This window comes from Anarhichas minor, unplaced genomic scaffold, assembly GCF_050575085.1.
Source record: "Anarhichas minor isolate MPS153535 unplaced genomic scaffold, ASM5057508v1 ptg000051l, whole genome shotgun sequence".
Classification (NCBI taxonomy): Eukaryota; Metazoa; Chordata; class Actinopteri; order Perciformes; family Anarhichadidae; genus Anarhichas; species Anarhichas minor.
The window spans coordinates 4,024,823-4,049,373 of NW_027466497.1; the positions used below are offsets into that span (position 1 = coordinate 4,024,823).

General features: G+C 44.0%; 1 protein-coding gene across 1 annotated transcript; it reads right to left on the bottom strand.

Annotated features, from left to right (window-relative positions):
• Positions 1-2,307: 2,307 nt before the first annotated feature.
• Positions 2,308-5,942, bottom strand: LOC142971948 (1-acylglycerol-3-phosphate O-acyltransferase ABHD5-like). Its single transcript, XM_076112702.1, has 7 exons — positions 5,908-5,942; positions 5,097-5,230; positions 4,477-4,879; positions 3,670-3,821; positions 3,469-3,580; positions 3,216-3,396; positions 2,308-2,593 (listed from the first exon to the last, which is right to left on the bottom strand). The coding sequence occupies exons 1-7, from the start codon at positions 5,940-5,942 to the stop codon at positions 2,489-2,491; spliced, it is 1,122 nt and encodes a 373-aa protein (XP_075968817.1). The 3' UTR covers positions 2,308-2,488.
• Between the last annotated feature and the right edge of the window lie 18,609 nt (positions 5,943-24,551).

Here is a 24,551-nt window from a genome sequence, read left to right on the forward strand (position 1 = left end):
ATGAGTGAGAACAATCAGTGAAATAGCAGTTTGGTCTTGCAGGTCAGAGAGAGATGTGACTGTTAGCTGTTAAAGCTGAGCTCCTGATGCTTTGGCTGCACAAACCTGCATGTGGTGGTGCTGATTAAAGATAAACCGAGAGCTGATAGGCTGCCAGCGGCCACAGTGTGTGTGTGTGTGTGTGTGTGTGTGTGTGTTTCTGTGTGCACACACCTTTAATGTGCAGTTATTTCAGGCCTTCAAGCCTTCAATTATATCCAAAACCAAGTATGAAAGCTCCTGTCACTTTTCTCGCCTGTTTCGCTTTTCCTAATGAAATGATTTCATGCCCATGTGACTGAGTGGGTGACAGAGAGAGAGAGAGAGAGAGAGAGAGAGAGAGAGTGAGAGAGAGAGAGAGAGTGAGAGAGCGAGAGAGAGAGAGAGAGAGAGGCATGACGAATAAGCCTGGAAGCTTATTAAGTGAGTATCAGGGACGGAGGCCTGGACACCTCACTCCCCGAGTGCAGCTCGGCTGAACGCTCCTCCCTGAATTGACAAGCAGCCAGCCAGCTTCCTCAAGAAGAACAAGCAACCCATAATTACCCCGTCCAAACCGCAGCGTCACTTCCAGCAGCTCGGAGATCCAAAATAATCCGTCTCCGTGGCTACCCTGTTGCCGGGAGACAGTTTGGGTGGGCCAGGTCAATGACAGAGCCGGGCAGAGGTGACAGGCCAGGGTGCTCAAAGACAACACATCATAATACTATTGTTCACCCTCTGCATCAAAGCTGTTGGAGACAATCATTGGAAATAAAAAGTCACCGTATTAAAGGTGCCCTGTTGAGGGTTATATGTAACGCCTAACACACGCGTTGAATGTATTTCCTTCCACATGCAACACTTTTTAAAAATGTTTTAAATTGCATCCATGTTTGCTAGTGTGTAAACATCAAAGTCTGCTTACAGGTTGTATAAAGTTGAATAAAGCTTTAGTGTGTACAGAGGGAGTTCGGGGTCACTTGAGTCGGCGTCGGTTGGTTAGTCTGAAGACTAAAAGTTTAAAAAAGAAACTAATCTGGTGTGTGAAGTTAGAAAGAAGTGAGCAAACCAGACCTCCATATCACGCTCATCTCTGCATAGAGACTTAAGGCTACATTAGCCAGTGCTAGCATAAGACACCTGAATCTCTGACAGAAATGTCTACGGTCAAGGTGCGTTGTGGGTAAAGCAGGCTGGCAGGTTTTGACAAGGAAGAAGAATGGATGGAATAAAGCAGAAGATATCTCTGGTTCTGCTGCATCGATTTTGTCAACGTTGTCCATTGTAATAAAGCCACTTCACAGACCTTGTAAGTATTTTAATAGGACCACATGGTGACTTCTGTTTTCCCTTGTAGGAAACTTTAGTAGGAAACTTTTCTCCAAGAGGAGAATTGAGTTTGAAGCGCAAAACATCTCACTAACTAGCATCTTCTAACATCTTCTAACTAGCTCTTCAAAGGTGGTGGGCGGGGCATTTGGTCTGTGTTATTTGCATATTTGCATATTCATAACTCCTGAATTTCCCACTGAGGGAGAAAGATGTGCTTCCAGCCCTCCTTTTTTTATTTATTTACTTTTTATGTTGGAAAACCATGTTAAACAAAATATTATTCATCGCAGAATATTTTTCCATACTTGTGTCCGGAGGGGTACTTTAACTTATGCCCCCCCTCCCCCCTTGAAACAGAAGGCCTATTTTTAGTCCAGCTCCCATCTCTGACCCTATTCTGTCACTGCAGTTGTGACTTAGCAGAGAGCCGAGTGTCGTGCTGCTCTTAAAGCATAACTGTCCAGGTCTCCTGAGTGTAGGTCACTCAACTCAATATGCATGTGAGGGCGCTTTGTATGCGATTCACTGTGACTGTTCTGAAACGGAGAGCGGAGGTAATGTAAGTATGCCGTCACCGTGCTGCCATCTGCTGGCCGCTCTGAGTCACAGTGTCTCCTGAGGAGTGAGGAAGTTTCCTGAAAAACACACAGTCAGCCCTTTGCCCTAAACGCCTCCTCCCTCGTATCTCTCTGAGAGTGGGTGAGGGGTCAGACAAAAAACAACACCCTGTGTACTTTGCCTAGACGTCAACCACAAAACAAGATGTTCCCTTAAGGAACGATTTCTCTTTTTGTACAGAAAAGAGTTGCCCAACAGTTTCTCAGAATTTCCAAATGGAAGCCGAAAGACAAAATACAACACGGACTGCATTTCACATTTATTTACAAAACTTATACAAAGACACCTGTGGCATCATCAGATCTTTGACTCCCACATGATGAGTGAAGTGTCCTCAGCCAGTGATGGTTTTCTTTTAAAAGTAAAGTGCATGATAAAGAGGCTTACAGTGAAGCCACTGAGGCTGTGTAATGGGTTGATGTGTGTGTGTGTGTGTGTGTGTGTGTGTGTGTGTGTGTGTGTGTGTGTGTGTGTGTGTGTGTCGTCTGAATGAGGGCGCTCTCACTGCTTCGCTCCCTCATCTTGGCTTTTTCTCTTCCATCCCAGCGAGGATCTGAAGGACTGTCTGGTTGAAGTCATCGGGCTGGTCGGCGAAGACGTAATGGCCTGCTCCTCTGATCACCTGACAAACACAAACACAGAGAGAGCGAGTCGGCTCTTTAGAGATAAAGCTGTCGTGGTTCACAAAAGGCAGGTGAACTCTGAGATGGATATTTCTCTTGAGCCAAGAACATTGAGATTTTGAGCTATTTTGCTTCCGTAACATGTCTTCTTTCAGACTAGAGGCCAGAAAACATCCACAATACACATTTACGTGTTTATTTTACTCCTTTGTATATTTGGGTGTGTTGATTTCTCCAGAATTCACCACCAAAGTAGATAATGCCTCATTTGCATATTTAAACATAACAGTTCTGAAAATGTGTAATACAAAAATAAACATTGTCTTAATGTGAGTAATCAACTGGTTTCATGGAGATATATATTGGTTCATTTAAAACTACAAATACAAAGAGATGCCCTCAGTAAAAAGCTTTGACTAATATGTCAACAAAAAGAAACAATAATGTGGAACTTGGATTTATCCAATGTTCAGATTTCGGTTCTGGAAATGAATTGAAGTTATAAACTGGGGAAGTTTCACAGTGCTATTAGTTACATGTTTACCCTATTCCCCTGGAGTGTCTCCCCCTTACACCACATACTGAAGAGACTTGACATGAAACCAGAACAAAAGACCCTACCGTGATGTGCACATCTGGTCTGGTTTTCTTCAACCAATATCCAGAGTCACTGTCAATGCTGGAGCGTGATCCATAGATGAAGGAAACGGGAATGTCAGCCTGGACTTGGCCGATTCTCTCCAGCATGGGCCTCTGCGCCCAGCCATAGGGGATGGTCATGTTCCTAAAGGCTGTTTCTCCACTGAAGCAGAGAGAAATAATGTTCGAGAGATAAACTCAGTACGTACGGTATAAACATATACAAGTTCCTCACCTCGGAGTCTGGGCATTCAGATGGTAGATGTAGTCGGATACTGTGTTGTCGTCAAACACAGAAGAGTATTTCTGCTTGAAATCCGACCTGATTGTCTGGACCAGCATCGGACCTGAGAGAAGAGAGAATATTTACTTCCAGATGTTAGTATGATAGCTGCAAAGTGTGTGTGTGTGTGTGTGTGTGTGTGTGTGTGCTGACCTAGAGGCCCAGCCAGTCTGAGTCCAGCCAGTGGGTTGAAGGGGCTCATGACGGCCCCCATGGCTCTGATCCACACTGGGATGGAGTAGTGTTGGGGGTTATCTGGACGTGCTGGGAAACCCCATGGCTCCACCAGCAGCAGATGTTTTACCCTGCACACATGCAGTTACTTGATAAATTAACACACTAAATGTTAAATTTGAATTGCAAATCCCACCATTGACTTGTGTACGGGGTTGCACCTCGTGTAGCAGTGGTAAGTGTGACAAAGTACGAAAAGAGACAGTGAACACAACAATGTCACAGACTCTTTCAGATTTTAAATAGCAGGACCACGGTTGGATTTCAATGTTAAAGTAGCAATAGAGAGGTTTTTTGCTTTCCAGTATCATTATGAAGTAAATTGCACAGATATCGAATATCAGGACGATACTAATGCAAATAGCTGGATCGGATACCGGCAACAATGGGCCCGATCTATTCAATTCAATTCTATGTTTATATACTCGATACATTTTATACTGGAATTTGGATTCCTGTGTACATTTTTGACCAAATTGGCGTTGAATTTAAAAGGTTTATAACATGTTTTGTTGCTGGTCTCCGATTTATTATTCTATTAATAAATAACAATTCAGTAAATGTATGTTTTTATTTGTTACACTTTGTTTTACAAAGTTAGGAATGCAATGTTTAAAGTCAGACGAGCCGTGGACTGTGATTACAGAATTACAATGTCATATATTTGAATATATTTCTGGCTTTTTTTACTGTGTGGCTAGTTCCGCACTAAATAAACCAAAGCACCTGTGTGGGTATTTGAGTGTGTAGGCAGCAGACAGGTATCCTCCCAGGTTGTGTCCCAGCAGCACCATTTCCTCCAGTCCCACCTTCTCCCTCCACTCCTCCAGGGCCTCCACAAACTGCTCCTCAGCCCCCTCCGGGTCGGTGCTGAACTCGGGGCGGCTGCTCCTGCCGAAGCCCAGCAGGTCCAGAGTGTAGACCGGCCCACTGCTGGAGAGAGAGTCCAGGTTTTGGGCCCAAAGGGCAAGCCCGCCTCCAAAGCCGTGCAGCAGAACCAGAGGACATCTGGGCTGGGCGGGGGGCTGGGGGAGAGAGCATGGCTGTGGCCTGGTGGAAAAAGCTAAGGTCCACAGATAGTTGCTGTTGGATATGCGGACGTGTTGCCTGGAGAAAGGCCGCTCCACACCTGGGGGAATTATGGGACAAGGGGAAGACGGAGGAGGGAGGAAAAGTAAGAGAAATGGGACTCAGCCTAACCGCTCCAGATTTATTAGACTGGTACTTTTGACAATTTGTTTCCAAGACAAAATATTACATGAATTGCAGACACCGAATCCTCTGAGCATTTACACAACACAACATCTCAACTTGTGATCTCAGCAGTGGTTCAACAGCACACTTACTCTTGAGCATTTTTTCCTCTGCATCTTTCAGCTGAGAGGCAGAAGTGGGGCACCAAGAGGGAAGCCAACTTAATATCCAGGAGCTGTGACAGCAGACATGCACAGGCAGGCAGACAGAACATGTAAAGTGCAATCTCAGTCAAAGGCTAACTATAATTTGAACTTTGACCATATGACATTGCTGCTATCAGCACTGTTGGTATGCAATCTATACTTCCCCGAATCCCCCTTCTAGACAAACTTGACATCATGTAAACAATATAAGGAGTGAAACCAAGCTACTTTGGTTACACTTTGTATTTTGGGACCAAATGTCATTAAAGATATGTGTTGACTTGTTTCCCTATATGTATGTTGACTCGGGTTAAGATTACTTCAGAAATCTCTCGTAACCACTGCTCAATTCAGCATTGCATCAAATGCAGTTATATCAAGAGACAGTTATAACAACACAAATTAAAATATTTGTAACAGAGATACAGGCAGAGATTTCATGAACGAGTTGAATAAAGTTGTTTTTATTGTAATAGAATACCGATCTGCATAATGGAACATTTTGTACTCCTGAAGATACTGACAGATTTCAACTGATATTCAACTTCATGTGGATATTTGACAGTAACAGAGAAATGACACAACTTTCACAGAGGTCTGAATCATGTTCATAATGAAAGTACTAGTTCAAAACAGCAATGCAGTTAAGTCATAACAAAACGGACGGCATTCAAAGGGGAACAACAACGTACATAACCAACCACGGTATGAAGACGATTTCAAAATAAAAAGCGTCTTCAGGGATAAATAAACGTACCTCTGCTCTTTGGTAGGTTGTATCTCCTCTGCCATCCTGCGCATGGTGTTTTGTGATGGTCTCGCGACCAGGTACTGTAAGAATTCATAGTGATGCGTTCGAGTACATTCCGTAAATAAACAAATCCAAACTTTTATGTAACTTTTATTTCAACTATACTACAGTAATCACAAAATATCCTTTTACCCAAGTCTGTGTCTGTGCAGTGGTTATTTAAGAGCATAAACATATTAATGAAAACCTAAATTCTCTTGACGCTTTTGCACACTTTGTAAATCTGTGGACTCGGAGGGCTTTCAGTGAGCTGAAAGTTAGTATGTCCGACTACACCTGAAGGCAGCAGCGTGGTCTGAAGCTCAGGTGGGCGACGTTCGTCGTCTTGACTCTTTAGCTCTAGTTTAAGGAGAAATTCCGCTCAGACAGTTTATGCTTACTCGAAGAAATGCTATGGATTCGTGAAGAGTTGTTTAGGCACTGCGTCAAACCATAACCAATCTCCCAAAGTTACACAGCTGACCTCCAATGGCTGCATTTAACAGAGGTAGGCCTAATGTTTATATATTTTACAAGAGTAAAATCGGGAATTAAACAATTCAACATTAAGCTAAATCAGAAGAGTAAAATACAAGCACAGGTGTTTTTTTTTTTGGGGTAACATATTAGCATACAAATTAGCATACCCTGTTGTTCAATGCTTTCGGTTATAACGACACTCTGCCAATCAGAGGCTGAATGGCTAATTGAACCATTAATGGAAACTGTTTATGCTGCTAAGGACACATTTTTCAAAAATATTTTGGGATTAACCTCGAAAATGTTTACTTGAACAGTCTTCGAGTAAATACCGTGTTTTACACGCGAATTTAACATTTAAAAACCAAGTGTAAAATACAAGAACAAGAGGGGTTTGTCAATTAGCATAGCAAACCTGTCATACGTCACTCGGCCAATCAGAGGCTGAAGGCTAATTAAATGTTAAAGGTAAGTGTTTCTGCTTTTAAAGTCACATTATTCCAAAATATCTTTGGCATTAACGTGAGACTGTTTACTTGAATGTTACTCAAGTAAATGTCGTTTTTACACACGAGCTAAAGGTAATTTATAACAATTTGTCTAGTTTTTCTATCTTGAAGCATTATGTGAAATACTGTGTTTCAAAAATATTTTTACTGGTGAAGCTTCTTGCTTTATGCTGCTGGGGTAAAAATAAAAAGTTAATTAGAATGAAATACACCAACAGAAATTTGCCTGGAAGGGCTGAAAAATGTCTTTGTGTCTTGTGCAATGACAAGCCAAGGAAGATGACTTTGGCTTTCCTCAAACTAATATTATCCAGGAAAACACAATTGCAGGCGTAAAGATTAAAGCGTTGCTTATCTGCATACATTTCGTATTATAATTTCAGATAAGGTAAGAGATTAAAGGCAAAGTTAATTTAATTCATTATCCTCAAGGATTTGAGTGGTACAGTATGATCCTGCTGCTGCAGGAATAGCACTTTTTATATCTCCCTTTTTCCCTTTTTTTCTTTAAACTCTTACTGTGAATCTCATTAAATCTTAAAAGGAGGGTTATCTTGTAGATTTACAGAGCTATTACCCTTGAAATGGTCAAGAGCACCCTTCAAAAAATGATTCTGTAGTCTGTGTCGGAGACCTCTGGAACTAGGAGCCGCTTAACAAACTCCGGATTTAAATCAGTCAACAAACAACATACATTATGAACAATATGTACATTTGATACAGATATTTTAAAAGCTTTTACTCAGGTATTTATTTCTCCAACATGGTGGCAGGTCACCGTGGATATAATCACTTTTCAAACGCAGCGATGAGCCGCAAAAAAGCCACTCTTTCTCATAAAGGATTTGTGATTTTCTCTCTTACAGGTCAAGGACAATTTGAGGGGAGCCCAACCAGTCCTGGTCCACAAGGTGGCGTACTTGTGTTCTTTTAGTACACACACACACACACACGCACACACACACTACTTTGTCCTTCATTCCTCAAACACAATTTTCCTCTCGTACCACCCACTTCTTCTGGTGGCTCTTTGACTGTGGGCTTACTGAGTGGTTCCTGAGTGGTTCATTTCCTTGGCTCTCATAGATGCACACACTCTTTCTCTCCGTGTGTTACTGTTCGTTCACTCTGCTGAGCACTCAAAATTTCATAAACCAGTAGACAATGAGGCTGTAGTCAAGCTCGGCTGAAGCCGTCTGGAGACCAGTAACTGTGTGAAGCTTTTTAAAGTGAGGAGACGGCATAAAGCTGCGGCATGGAGCCGGCCTGCTCAGTGACTCTCACAACTAAATGCTAGTCATGCTAGCGAGAAGGTTTCACCGTGCTTCCTCTTCCTCTTGTTTTATCAGAGGCTCAAAATCAGTATCCTGTAAGGCAGTAAATTGACTTATGAAAAGGTCTGCTCAGTCTCATCAGTCATGGGACAATCAGGAGGACATTTCACAAAACAGGCCAACAATTTAGTCTAAATTGTGTTATCTAACTGATTGTTCTTGGAGGTGTGCATAGTGTCAATTCAAGTAGCACTACTGGCGTGGGGGCAAGCATCTTGTGGAGGTCTTGCATGCAGAAATATGACAGCATTCAGTGCATAATTAGGCTTTTTTCCAGCGATGATGATACTCAGGAATCTGAATGTGTCTCTAAGTCGCGTTTACATCATTATCTTGTCAACCTGAATACATTTGACACTCTGCTGATATTTATACAGTAACCAAATACAGTGCCCACGTTATTAAAATGAACAAAGCATAGGTGGCTGAAGATAAACTGTGGTTGGATTTCAAGTAAATACTGGAATTGATTTAAACTGTGTGTCCCAATTCCATACTCCAGACTCATTTTAAGGCTTTTTAAAAGATGACAAAGTTTAGTCATGAAAGCCAGTATGCATACTAAAAAGGTTAAAGAATTGTGTGCGCTGTTGATGCACACTATTGTACCAAAAAGAAATGCACAAAGGGAATAGAGGAGCCGCTAACAGCTGCAAAGAAATGTTAATAGTCTGTGGATGGTGTGTAGGATTTATGGGAAATCTATTAGCATAAACGGAATATATATTGGATTCATAGCAATGATTTCATTAGTGTATAATCCCCTTAAACTAAGAATTGTCGTGTTTTTCCTTAGCTTAGAATGAGCCCTTCGTCTCGACATAAGGAGCAGGTCATCTCACGTAGTCCCCAATGTTGCGCCGCCATGTTTCTACTTCCTGTTTTTTTCGTAACCTGAACGCCATCATAGTTCTCCGACACGCATTGACAAGGATGGGTGAGCGGAGGGGCATTCAGTTGATTGCAATATGCAACCTTCGTGGCTAGCTGCCACTTAATCCTACACACTGTTCCTTTAAGCTGGATAGGCAGTGACATCCCAACGTTGCAGTTAGCTTGACGTCTGTCTGTGTAAAGGTTGCATAATTTCTTGTTGTCACAAAACCCTCTCTCACAGCAGACATGTTGCCTCGTCACAATAGGAAAAGGACAGGTGACATTAACGAATGCTTCATTCTATTCAAGTGTCTCAGAAACCCGTGCCAGCATTCGCAAGAGACACCTTTTCACAGCAGACATTGACATGTAATTGCAGAGTAAACACAGGTGTAATTGATAAAATGAGTTATAGTCCTGTTCTATTTAGTGTCACAGCCATTCCAGTAAGCCCAGACATGCACAATACCAGGGCCCTGGCCCACCTAAATGGAACAGGGTCATAATTAATGTTATTAGTTACACCTGTGTTTACCCTGCAACGTCAACATAGTTGCTGTGAAGAGCGGCTATAAAAAGGCCCTGAAACTGAAGCAGCTTAATGCAAATCAGGCATAATTATTTAAATTATTTACACCTGTGCTTTTCCTACTGTGACACGTCAAAATGTCTTCAGTAAAATAAAGGCCTATGGATTTGTTATATACTAAGTAAAAAACAATATACTGAGAGGATTAGTAGCATTAACTGATTTCATTTAGTATGCAGTAGTAGAGACTCTCTCACTCGTTTCGTTGCACTTGTTAAGGTGGGGCAGCCTAAACCTTCATCATTCTGATTAGTGCATGAAGTTTGGTGACCTCACACAGTTCCCATTATAGCTACACCCAACTTCAAGCTGAGCAGGAGGCCTGATTAGCCAGAGGAATTGCAAACACCCGCAAGGGCGTTCAGGGCCCTAATTGATCGTAACAAGTATCGTAGTTGTAATAATATATTAGTGATATGTGGTACTTGTGTCATTGCGTTGGAGCTCAGGACAACATGGATAGTCTCCTCCGGCATGTGAGTGACATTGTGGCTGGCCCTGAACACATCACTGGTATATATTTTCTATAACAGTGTGTGTGTGTGTGTATGTGTGACCTGGTCTGCAGTACGTCCATTTTTCTGGATCTGATTAGCACGAGGTTAATAATACAGACCCGCTGTGGATTAGTCATTTAGCTGTGAGCTACAACTGCACTCTGTCATGACTTTTTTGGGGCATGGCCCAGTGCAGTATGGGTTGTAAAAGTGACCGAGCTGTTAGCGTAAGATGAAAAAGACGGATGGAGGAGGAGAGGCGTGTGGGTCTGTCTGGTTGCTAGGAAACGTGGCCGGCGCCAACAGCGGATATGATTTATAATGGCCAGCCTCACCGTCTCGCTTTCTCCACTAGTTTCCTCCTTCCTCTCCTCCCTTTCACTTTTCCACTGACTCTCTCATCTCCGAGCCTCATTTCTATCCTCAGCATCCGTACGGGTCTATTAACCGGTCCTGTCTGACTGAGCTGAGTACTTACTGCTAGCATTAGGAAAGGCTGTTATTTATATGGGTGTTCCTGATATTCTCTCCTGCATCCACACAGATGAATTCCAACAACTTCAGTTTATTTGGAAAATAACGACAAATTTTAAATCTTTCTCTCTTTCTTTCTCTCTCTCTCTCTCTCTCTCTCTCTCTCTTTTTGCTTTTCTTGCAGAATGTAATTATATACAGTAGGTGCAGCAACTTCCGTCGTGTACGTATGAATGTGCACGTTCACATGATCATGCATGAGCTGCACCCACATGAATGGACGATATTGATTTGCAAAGACTTGATCCACCTCGGGATGTGAAAATGCTCAGGGGACAAATACAGTGTGAGGAGGAGGAGGAGGAGGAGGAGGCACGAGGCCATGTGAGGGAACAGATAAATGGCCAAATGCAGGGCTACATGTAAGATGAAAGGATGTCATTCAAGAATGCAGTGATGAACAGTGTAGCTTTGGATAGAATGGGTTTTTGAAGGCTGATGCCAGCTCTTAAAATAGACATGTATTGTGCGAAAAGTACAGTAAGTAAAAACAGTGAGGAACAGTGTTCAGACTATCATGAGACCCTAAAGTTTCTACTGAAAGAGTCTTAAGTCTCTTACAAAATCACTATTGTGTGAGTGGCTCCTTAAGAAGAGTGACACTGCAGATTTTTACAAGTGGGCAGACTTTGCTGTTGATTTTATGCGAGAGTCGGATAGTTTTGGTTTTATTCGCTAAGAAGTCTCTGAGATTCTGTCATTCAGAAAAAAAAAGTGAATATTCAACTGCAGCATGTTTTCCCGGAAACAGTGTCCCAGTTAATTCAATAATCTCACTGTTAACAGTTATCAAAGGAACTGCTTTTTGCTGAGGAAATGGTTCCTTGGAAAAAATATAGGGCTACTGATATCAATATATCATCATCATCATTCCACCGATTATGCCGTCCATAAATCGAGTGAACGGATAAGAAGTGATCACTTTAGAAAAGGTATACTTACAACCTAAAGGAATAAATTCAAATAATAATTCATAAACATTGCCTTTAAGTAGCGCAATTTAACTTCCAGTTTAAGTGCTCAAGCATATTGCAGCGTTTACTGTCTTCTTCGAAGACTTTATGGCATTTTGTGGCAAAGCTTGGCTACCTTAGGGACATCATAACTAACCACCATATTGATCTTTATGGCTTTCATAACCAGCCATAATGAATGTACATTCTGTACTATTCTTTCGCCTGCCTTGAAAGCATCTAGTCCACAGAGCGGACCCGACTGTAATAATCCTCCTGTGATACACAGTGAGCTATATATCATTAAGATATATACGGATGAGGGGTTGATTTGTAGTCCTCAAGTTACTCGAAGAATTGTTTCAGCCATAGAAAAATATCTACATTGAGGTCTGTGGATTGTTTACAGATTTGTTAAAACCTGGGCAAAACTATCTGCACAGATACCACGAGAGGTGAGAGAGAAAATATGTTCTGTGTGAATTTACCTGAACTGACCCCTTGATACAAGTCCTCTGTATCTGCTCGCCAATATGGTTTATGTTGTACGACCTGAACCGGATTTATAGTTGACACAAGGGGCTAATGGGAGTCCTGCTGTAGACACCTGCAGCGTAGCTTGTGATTTATTGCTCAACGATGGATTTCACCTCATCTTTATACAGGTGATACTTGATCAAACCGTATCGTGCTTTAATTATTTTACTTTGGGATGTAGAGCGCCAGTAAGCTACGCATGTACGTACATAACTAAAGTTACATCCTGGTAACTTCTATTTCAACATGCAGTGAGGGTGGCTTTGTTAGACGTGTGTCCCTCAAAAGACTGCTGAGTTGATCATTTTGTATTAAAAAGTCAGCATGGAACCACGTCGACCAACATGTGGGCATGTCAGCTTTTTAAGACTGTAAACCTATCTTGCTGTCTTCACTATCGATCATTAGAATCTTGTGGAAAACACATGCAGCCCATGTTCACAGATCTCGCAGCCTCCGTGTGGTGTCTCTATGGCTGTAGCCTACGATGCCTTAACCTCAATTATAATTCCAGCTTTAGTGCTAATAATGAGCATCCCATGTGTTTTGTCTAAAAATCTAAAATGTCCCCACTGGTTAGCCGAGGCCTCATCCGTCCTGCTGTATCCATCAGACTTCTTAACTTATCCGAACTTATTAAATTCGATTATTTTGACGAAGCAAGAAGTCTGTTTGTCTCTTAGTTCTGCATCCATAAGTGATCCAGGAAGGCATTCAAACTAGAGTGTCCATATTTCTCTTTCCCTCTCAGTCCGTGTCTTCCAGTAAATGGAGGATAATTTTAGAGCGATAAAGAGCCCAGAGGATATTCGAGGGGAGGGAACACACACACACAAACACACACACACACACACACACAATAAGATGGTCCCTCATTCCCTGTTGCACCTGCTGACCCCACAGGATCCACTGAGATCGGCTACTGCTGAGTGTGCGGCATCTACACACACACTCGCACACACACACACACACACACACACATACAGGAATGCGTACGCACTTTGACTAATAGGCCTAATGCTTCCTGAAGAGGGCCCAGCACTGCATTAGCTACGGATGTGGGATTGATTTAGAAACTGAAAGCCTTCTAGTGTGCGTATGAATATGTTGGTGCGTGTAGTTCCACTCCTCTAACATTATCTGTTTACTCACAAATAACGCACACACACACACACACACACACACAGAAAGACACACATATTCAATATGTCTTTACATTTGTACATTTTCATTCCAAAAAAAGCACAAGTATACTGAGTCGCATTCCAGTCTGTTATTTTTTTCATGCTGGAAACGCCTGACATTTAGACCTTCATCAGACACTAAAACTCTTTACTAATTATAGTCGGGCTAATTAAGGCGGTTTGACCCATCACACCAATTAAACAGTCGCAAAACTCTGGAAAACATGAGTCTTTCTAATGCCGGATTAATTCCTGACATCGGTATTAAAAGATTAAAGTTAAGAATATAATGGACTAATGAAAATAAAGGCTGTTTTGACGTGCCGGTGGTCCATCATTGCTACAAGGACGACACCGACGTTGTGTAATATTTAACACCTGAAACGGTCCAGCTCTCTTTGCTACTCGCAGTGGCTCTAAATGGCCTCGGGGGTAGCATCCCCAATTTGCTTCACTGACGTTTTGGCTGCTGTGGTGGAGCACTATGTTGCAACACCGGAGTACCGATTGCGAACATTATGGAACACAATCTTGACCTCGACTATTGCCACACTGGGCAACCGCCATAGCTCATTATTTTTGCTACGTTGTAGTAACATGATGCAGATGTGCGCTTTGTGGTTAAAAGCAGGAAATGTTTGCATAGATGGTGCAATACGGTAGGTTTGCCTATAGTGCTGAAAAGCACTTTGATTGGAGCATACTGACGCCTTACTGTAAGAAATGGGGGGACAGAATCCATAGTGCTGTGTTGTGGAAAAATGCATTCCCAAGTTTAGCTGAAACTAATAAGAGGCTTCAGCAGGCTGAGTTTTTAAATAAAGTGGCTATCTTCCACCATCTTTCTGTACATAATGCCCTCTTTGTGTTACCATGGGCAGTGTTTACTTGCTGTGCAGCATCGTAGGGATTCTCCAGGCAGTTTGCATGTTGGGTTTGTTACGCTGACAAAACGGAGGGATTGCCGTGATCAAGATACCTTCTCAATGTGTCTAACATAGTCGTTTCTTTTTAAAACTAGGACTGTGGATGTTGACCCTCTTAGATTATAATCTCACTATTAACGTATCACTATATAGTGCATGTTAAACTCAGCCACCTCCTGCATGTGGCCGTTGAATGCATTCCGGGAATCATTGGCAAAAATATAGATATAACCTTAGCATGAAGCCGTGCGGGAGCTAAGTGAAGAAACAAAGAGGCCATGGTGCGTGGGGGAGAATATTTTTAGAGAAGCAGGTGACTGGCAGAGGATGCTGGTAGAAAGAACGAGGGCAGAAGAGGAACGGGTTAAAGCGTCGAGAGCGGAGGAGAGGGTGAGGTGGCCTGGGGGGAGGAGAAGAGAAAGAGCAGAGAAACACAAAAGCAGACGTGGAAGAAGGTGGGGAACTGATGAAGCAGAGAGCCGGGTTATTCCTGCTGTGAATCTACTGTACGTGTCTTTGCCGTGTGTGTGTTTGTGTATGCACACACATGTGTGTGCGAGTATGAATGGCTCTGGCTGCAAATGAAACTGTTTATCGGATCGATATGGCCATCATCTCCCAGATGACTGTGGCCTCTACTGAAGAGCAATCATAAATCACAAGCAAATATGGAGGCCACCGATCTATACCAGCTGCGCGTGTCGCTTTTGTGTCTGCTCGCGGGCGCGCTGTGCACAAGCGTACATGCGCTTTTGTGCGTTTGTGGTAACCTGTTTATCTGTATATATGTGGGCCTCTTTGTGTGTGTGTGTGTCTGTGAAATCTTTCTCTTGATGCGCGGAGATTGGAGATGGAGCAGTCGGAAAATGGAGACACAAGAAGAGACAGACCACACCTTAGACCCGTCTATCTACGCAGCTTCACAGTGTATGAAAATAAGGATGTAAGCCAATGCACGCATGCACGATCAGCCGTGTTGTAGAGTGGGACATGTCCTCCGTCCTTCCCCACAGGGTTAACAACAGCTCTTGTTCTGGGTCTGACGGCCCCCGGTGCTCTCACTCTGAATAATGTAGCCCTCCCGATATCAGTGACAAGAGTCTCGAAACCAAAATAGCATCTTGAGCTTGATAAATATAGAAGGTAATTAAATCGGCAGCAGGAGAGAGACAGAGAAAAGCCAGGGAAAGAAGGGATGGTCTGTTTTATGTGCGAGGACAAAACTGCTGCGAACATCGGGTTTTGCGGTCTTTTTTTCCCCCTTCACCCCGACATGGATATTAACAATAATCATTTTTGTTTGTGGTAGTGTTTAGTGAATACACTGGATGTGGAGGTTGATCGGCGTGTGTTTTAGGGCCTGCCAGAGTGCAGTGAGTCAGCAGTATTTCACTAGTTAGTCCTCAGGAGACTCGGCCGCCCGCGTATGTGAGCACTCGCTGCCATCTGCCTCTTGCCACTCTTTCGCCTTTTTTTTTTTTTTTTTTACTGCCTGTCTGTATGTTTGTGCTCCTTCCCCTTTCTTCGTCTTATTCTACCCTTTTTGTCAAATGTTTCCAGTGAAGCAGACGAATCAGGGATTGATCCTGTGTGTGTCGGGAGTCGGGTGAAAGGTTGTGTGTGTGTGGGGGGGGGGGGGGGGGGGGGGTTTGATCAGCTTGTCAAGAGCAACCGGCCCCCATCTTGACAGGATCTCCTCTGGGAGAGTGTGTGTGTGTGTGTGTGTGTGTGTCCGTTCAGTGTGACATGTTGTGACAGAAATTGAGTGACAAGCCCCTTCGCAGCCCACCACCAGCCACTGCAGAGAGACTAATGATGACAGCGCTCAGGCCGTACACACTGCTCTCTTTTTCTTCACAGACACACTCTCACCGTGTCTTCCTATCGCTCGCTCTCTTTGTCTTGTGTCCCTCGGCTACCTCTTCCTCTACCACACGCCCACACAGACAATGGCATCCTGTATATCGTCTCCCTGACACAAAGGCGCAAACACACACATTTACATGAAAACTCGGGCATACACACACACACACACACACACACACACACTCGCACGCATTCACATTAATGCATGCAGTCATACTAGTCTGCATGACAAATATTTCTCACATACACACACAATCTTTTTTTTCTCTTGCATTGTCTGTCTTTTTCTCAGACACACACACACACACACACACTCTGGCTTTTTTCTCACACACACACACACAAACGCTGCACTACTCTCTCTGTCTTGGAATTTTACATTTTGATGAAGGAGGAAGCACGTCGTCCAATCAGAGCAGCGGGAGCAGGGAGAGACCATCTCGGCGCAGACAGCGGGGAGGCGTCCCCTCGTCTGCGGGCGGCCGGTGGTACGATCCGCCAGGCTCGATAAGAACCCCTCCTCACTGTCTCCCCCTCTTCTGTCAGTGCTAGGGTGTAGCTACTGATCCTATACCACAGCACAGAGAGTGAGAGTGAGGAGGGAGGAGGGACATCAGGTGTCACCGCTCTGCAACCCCCAGTTGAGGCTGCATTACCTCGACAACCAGCTCCAGGGTAGCTGCCAGGTGAGTCTGAGGACACACACACACACTCTCTCACACACACACACACATACACTTTGACACACATGCCATGCATGTGCACAACGAAGGGATTCCACGTTGTTTTCACATGGGGATGTGTTGGATTGTATAGATTTCCATACACAGGTGTGCAGCCACTGATGTGGTTGAGGATGTGGGTATTGTCACATAGATCCTATGTCTCCACACTGCTAATAGTGTGGTGTGTGAGTGTGTGCGTGGTTGCTGTCAGTGTGTGTGTGTGTGTGTGTGTGTGTGTGTGTGTTTCGTGCCAGAATGTACAGTATATGCGTGTGTACATACGCCGTCCCTCCCAGCGTGATGGTGGGAGACAAAGGGTCCCCTCTGTCTGACGCTGTAGCAGCGCTCACACCGACGCTGATGGGTGGGAAAGTTCTCTCTGTCAGCAATTATGTCTGATCGGGAAAAGAAAAGTCAAATAAGGTGCCCCCCCCCCCAACCCCCACCTTCCCACCCACCCATCGCTGTCGAACACTCCTGACGCACGGTGATAGGAGGACACGGTCACAGCAGATGATCACCCGTTGGGTGGGGGTGGGGGTTGCGGTGGGGGTGTAGAGGGGGGGGGGGGGGGGTGTTCTGAGGACACGGAGGCTAAGAGAGAGGGAGGGATGGGGGTGGTTGGCGGTCATGACACTACTGTAATGTGTGATAGACATGCCATAAAGAATGAGGTGAAAACACATGTGGGGTCATCTGCCATTCACATGACTGCCTGTGTGTGTGTGTGTGTGTGTGTGTGTGTGTGTGTGTGTGTGCGTGTGTGTGTGTGTCTGTGTGTGTGAGAGGGAAGAGAAAGCGCAGGAACGTAATGTGCAGAAAACTGCCGGCCATTACTGACCGATAAACCCAGACAAAGGGCGGCGGATCATATATGCAGTCTGGTGTCATACTCTGAGCGAGTGTGTATGTGGTCGGGGGGGGGGGAGTAGGGGGAGGGTTCGTATGTTGAACGGTCACGTATACGCAGGGCACCTGGGCATGTGCGTACAGTGTGTCGGACCATCACGTCTGAGCTCGTCCCGTAAGGTGGCAGTCGTCTCCGAGCTGATCACATGTGCGCATTGCGCTGTGTTCTCGGTCCTCTCTCTCTCTCTCCCTCTCTCTTTCTCCCTCTCTCTCTCTCTCTCCCTGACGCCCTTATTCAACCTGTCCCATTTGACAGCCGGCCGTCGTCCCACTCCGACTCTCTCCACACCGCCACGCAGCCCCAGCGGAGCCTCGTTCAGCCTCCGTCTCACAAGGCTCCAGACTGGTTCAGCCTTGTTCATATAACACTAAATGATCAATCCGCTCTTTGTGTCAACTACTGTAATAGATGTGCTCTTTATCCTTGTGTGGCCTTTTATTAAATCCTGGCCATGTGATTGCGGATCTTTGTGCCGTGGGGGGTGCATTTTAGGACCAGTCAAAGCTTTGTTGGTTTAACAAACGCTGAATCAGATCAGATCAGTAAACTCTTAAATTCAAAAAGACCCATTTTCTTTGGACAGAAATATCTATTATATAAGAAGTGCAGATTCCATCTTTTTCAGATTATATTTGTGGCATTTATTTGGTTAGTACCGTGTGGGTGAGACAGGGTGGTTGTGGTTAGAAAGAGGGAACACACAGTTCAAACTCTGGACATGCAAGTGCACAGGTCGCACATTCGCCGACAGTGACACCGGGCCGTTCAGTGTGCAATAACCTGGAAAGGCAGAATTCAATATTTGATGGCGACGGCATCCCTTAAACATACATGTGTGTGTGGGCTGAGTATTGCATAGATCATGAGAGCGGAGTACTCTATAACCCGAGCCCATGGCTTCCCCCCGAAATATGAGTTACCAGTGACCAAACGGCACAGTCTGTAGAAACGGCGGCGACGGGAACAAGCTGTACATTTCTCTCTCGGTGCCCTTCTCTCCTTTTTTTTTTTCCATTTCTCACCCTTCCCCATTTCCTCTCTCTTTTTCCCTCTGTGCTCACATGCACACACTCATCTCCTCCTCCATATGTGAGCGCTGACGAGCTGTAGGGCGTGCCCCCCCCCCACCCTCCCTCCTCAGCACATACGTTACAACGAGCTGCGTACATACATTCATGACCATGTGCGGTTCACACATGGCTGCACATTGACTGACATGCCGGCCGTCACATACGTCGTGGTTTACTCTGCGGGGCCTCTGCTGCGCCCGATGAAAGACATCGGAGGCCTCAGAATCATGATTTTTTTTTTTTTTGTATAATTCGGAGGCGAGTGCGGTCGCACGGTGCCTGAGACGGTACTTTGTTGCGTACACGATGTCTGTAACGCTGAGAAACGTCGGCGTAAGCAACAATTACCTTAATTGAACATTCCAGAGCAGCCCTTGCAAAATGGCTGCCGAGCCGGCACGCTGTCTGTGATGGCCGACAAGAGTGTGTAGGTCTAAGGTGTGTGCGTGTATAGCTGCACTTGTCTATGTGTGTGTGTGTGTGTATATGTTTGTTTGTGCTAACTCCATGTGAGAGTAATCCTGCCTTTGCTTTTTACTGACTGCTTTGTGTCAGGGGAAGTCTCCGCTCACCGGAGATCTCTGCTAATCTATAATTACCCACCTGAATATACCTCGAGTGTAGGAGCCATTATGTCAAACCGCCGTACTGTAACAGTTGGTGATTGTGTTTCCTGGAACCTGTAAAAAGATCCTTTTTAGCTTTTTGAAAATAAAACTCGATTCTCCGCTTTAAATAGCGACGGCGCTGAGAGTCGCCCTTTCGGCTTCACGTCCACCGTCTCCAGAACGTCGTCATTTTCACAGACCAGCATCAACGTGCTGAATGTGTGTTACCAAAGAGCTGACCTTGTTGTTTCTTTACAGCTCTCCACCTCGCCAGCCCAGCACCCAGCCGGCCGCCCAGCCAGCTATCTACCCATGGCCCGGCCCAGAACTGGCAACCTGCAGTCATCAGGGTTAGTGCGCCTTTGGCACGCCTCCGTGCCAAAATCATCCGCAAGAATCAGGCAGGAACTTGTCAATTTAAAGATCTGCACTTAAACCAAAGGCCAGACTATCAAATGATATACTTACATTCGGGAAAGAGTGAGAGAGAAGGGGGGGGGGGATCTCGAGTCGTCCATAAAACACTACTCCTGGTCCTGATTTATAACACGCAATAGAACAAGTTAAGAGACATGCAGAGGTTTATATTGTAGCACAGAAAGCAAGGTTTCATTCACTGTAATCTTATAGCCGATATCAAGTGACTTTGTTTGATTTATGCATATTTCTTTATGCTTTGACACAAAGAGAGCAATGACTCCTCTAAGGTCACTTGTCCAAAATAATATCTTTCAGAGGTGGAGACTCTCAGCCTCACACACACACTTTAGCACCGAGATAAGCAGCATTCTCTCATTTACATACCCACTTTTTCTCCCATTCACATTAGACTACACACACACACACACACACACACACACACACACACACACACACACACACAGATTATAAGCATCACTGGATTAAGTTAAAGCTGTGCCGATTTGCTAATAATTCAAATACTGCAAGTACTAGCATTTTTCTGCAGTTCATCAGGGAGACGCTGTAAAAAGACAAAGCTGAACTAAATGACTACCAGCGCTCAGGCCTTATCTCAACTGTGTGGGCGGGCGGCTTGTGTGCTCATGTGAGAAAGAGAGAGAGAGTGTGTGTGTGTGTGTGTGTGTGTGTGTGTGTGTGTGTGTGTGTGTGTGTGTGTGTGTGAATGCGAAGCTTGAATGTGACAGCCGAGGGTCGGGCTTACACATTAAAATCTCTGCCGCTGTTTCTAATGCATTTGCCGAGCAGTAGCGTGGTCACACCGCTCAGTCGAAATGCCGGAGAGACGCAGCAGAGGGCAGACGACGATGAGGGAATTTACCGCTGTGCACATGCAACACACCGTGATGGGTGTGTCTGTGGTTGTGTGCATGTGTGTGTGTCTGTGGATGTGTGCATATAGGTGTGTGTGAGATACCTCTACTATTGATTTGAGTGAATAATAATAATAATGCTTTTTACAAATGGAGCCATTCGTTTACAGTTTATAAATACTGTAGATCCGGGGTAAAAGCACATTTTTACTGTAAAAAATACTTAAAACATATTATAAAAAGCCAAAATGAACTAGCTTCTAAAATACAATTTAGCAAAGTAGAATATGATCTTATTAAATGGCCTTCTAGTCAATTTATGTGTTATTTTATATACTCACAAATGTTCATTACGGAGCACATTTAAAGGTATTGTACTAGTTATATTATGGTATGAGCTCAGAGCTACAGTAAGCGAAGTGACCAAAAGCCCATTTAGTGTTATTGGGTCCCATTTGAAAGAGCTTCTGGTATTCGCCGATATGCTAACGACGATCTAAGAATAAGACCATAAAAGAGATAAAGTTTGAACGGCCGGGGTGAAGAAATATGTTTTGTTAACTTATTTAATTGGAAAGATATTGATGTCCACCCTTTGAGTAAAGGGAACATGAGGACAGCAGAGAGTGTGTGTGTGTGTGTGTGTGTGTGTGTGTGTGTGTGTGTGTGTGTGTGTGTGTGTGTGTGTGTGTGTGTGTGTGTGTGTGTGTGTGTGTGTGTGTGTGTGTGTGTGTGTGTCCCTGTGTTAGGCAAAGGGCCTCTTCGACCCGAGTAAAGAGGAAATGGATGCTTGGCAAATGCTCCACCAGCATCCTTATCACTGCTGCTCTCAGAGCTGACCACAACAGCTCCTTAATAACGTACACAAAACACAGTCGTTTCTATTTGTGCACTCACTCAGCCTCCCAGTGTGTTGCCACAGATAACGCTAATGCATAAAATAATGTGCACTAATCCAGGAGACTTGTTCATTTCTGTTAACGCAGTCATTTATCATCTGATTAAAAGACAGAGAGAGAGAGAGCGAGAGAGAGAGGTGATGCAGCCCACACATAAAGAGAGACAAAGCCAAACTAAAGGACGTAATATTGTAAGTTTCTGTCTTTCTCAGCATGTTGTGATGCGGAATAAAAGAGAACAGTGATTGACACAAGTGGAGGTCTGCTGGCTGACAGTGAGGGTCTAAAACACAGAGATGTGGAGGATGTTCTCCATACAAAGCTTTCTGCCTCCCTGGCTTCCATCACGAGTGCAGACAACAGGCGTCTTCATTTTCCAACTCAATTTACAGGCGCATTAGGAGACGCTGAGGCGCGCCCAACTCTCTCAAATGCAATCAGCCTGCTTGTGTGTTTCAAGAGGAAACTGGAGGGTGCCATCTTCATCGACTTTCCTTTTGGCTCCTCCTCTTCTGTTGACTCGTTTTTCTCCCTGAAATCATTTCTAAACGTAAACGGCTGCATATGGATTTTGTTTTTCATGCTGATTTGTCTCCCTTTTTAGGCCGAGGACGCTTGTAAGGACCCGTCTCATAAACATTTAGATAGATTTCCTGAGGTGAGTTCAACATATGATGACTGATGACTTTGTCCACCTGGTCTATACACACTATATTGCAAAATTAGCATGTTCTCCAAGTATGTGCAATTTCTTGAGATGTTTTAATTAATACATTTAAGGCCTAATATCTCATATTTTCAACCCACAATGCAAGTTTTACAGATTATTCATGTTCTATCAAAGTGACTGATGGCGTTATGTGAAACGAATTAATGGCAAAATGTGACATAAATTAAAATTAAAAAGATGAAATAATGCCACTATTTAAGCATTTTTACACAATGTTAATTGGGATAAAAGCAGTGCCTGTTATATTTTCTTATATTTAAATTTTCTTTTTAATGATCACAGAGTTTAATGCAGCCTATATTAACAGGATTGATACAATAGTTCCTTTTCTCTCTCTCTCTCTCTCTTTCTCTTCCTCTCTCTTGCTCTCTCTCTCCGTAATTGATTTCACACCTTTGAGCCTCACAATAGTTCCCTGAGTGCACTTATGGGAGGGATTCAGGACAAAGTCAGCTTGAGAGGTACATCCATGCAGCACACAACAGCTGCCTACAATCATGCACTGCTACTGTCCTGTTTGACCCTCAGCTAAGCACATGTCTGATTGAGAGCACGGGGTAAAAAACTAACTGTGGAGAGAGAAGCAGGACAAAGGATGGGGGCTGGGAATGGAAGCGAGGAGATGAGGAGATGGGAAAGAGCAGGTAAAAAAAAGCTAGGTATTAGGAAAAGAGACATTTTAAAAAGATGGCATTCACTATTATACTCTCCTTTTTGCTTTCTTTCAATTCCTTCATTCGCTCAGAAATGTCACGGCTCATTCATCCTCTCTTTCACCCTTCATTTCTCTCCGTATCACTCCATTTCTTGAACCAGCTGTTCACTCATCTGTTTCACTTTTGATCTCGATTCAGATTTCTTCCATCGTATTCCTTCTCTACCTGCTTATCATTTTCCTCCTCCCTCATATCCTTCAATAAGACATGTATGTCAGCGGATTGATCTCTCACACACACACACACACACACACACACACACACACACACACACACACACACACAGCTCCAGTATTGATTATTCTCCACACCGATCACACGTAGACGCACAGAACATTATTCATATGCATGGCTTCTGCGGATCTCTTTTTTCCTTTGGATCCATAGCGTTCAGGTGGAGGAGGCCTCTCCGAGCATGTGGACGTTATCTTGAAACGAAAGGCTGGCTGCCATAGCAACCATATGATGAGGCAGGCAGAGGGCTATTTAAAGGAATTCAGCTGCTGCTTCACACCGGTCCAGAGAAAGACAAAGGAGGAGATGTGCACGCAGAGCAATGTAGATCCTACGAGCTAATGTCTGGTACAAAGACGTGGTTATAAAAAGGACTACAATAAACAATCTTTGCTCTCTTAGGAGTCTGAACATTTATATCATTTGCCTTGATTCCTAATTTACAATCTCCTACGCATGAAATTCAGGTTTTTGGTATTTTGTCCGCCGCTCATTAGTATTCATGCTTGTGCCGCTGCCAGTTAGATCAATCTGATTTAAATGCGGCATTTGCATTTAACAACACAGCTAAACACGTGAATGCTCCATCTCGTAAGTTTCGGTGAGAACATTTTAAAATTGCAACAACGTAGCCAAAGCTCTGCTTGCACAATAGCGGATTTATCTTAAACGGCGATGTGCTTATGCTTGAGTTATCTGCAGAAGGGGCCACTGCAATGTAATGTCTCACATTATTCATAAAAAAACATACATTTTCTCTAGAGAGGCATTTCTCAGTGGACAGCAACACATGGGGGGGGGACGAGTGTGAGGAAGAGCAACTGCTGTGCACCTACAGTGCCTCGCATGCCAAACAGAGAGAGAGGCGGAGCGAACAAAGGGAGCAGCACATCTTTTATACACATATTTCTCTGTCTTGATATTTATTTCCCATCAGCTACTGAGAGCGTTGCTGTGCTTTAACCCCCCCCCCCTCCATGTGTCTCTGTGAACAGTTAACTCTGTTGATGAATGGCAGCGCTTCATTTCTATTCTTTTCACCTAATAACCACCACAAGAATGCTGTTTCGAACACAGTGTTCAGGTTGTAGAGGTTCGCTTTCCCCCAATCAACAAATTAAGACAGAAAAGATTTCCTGTGT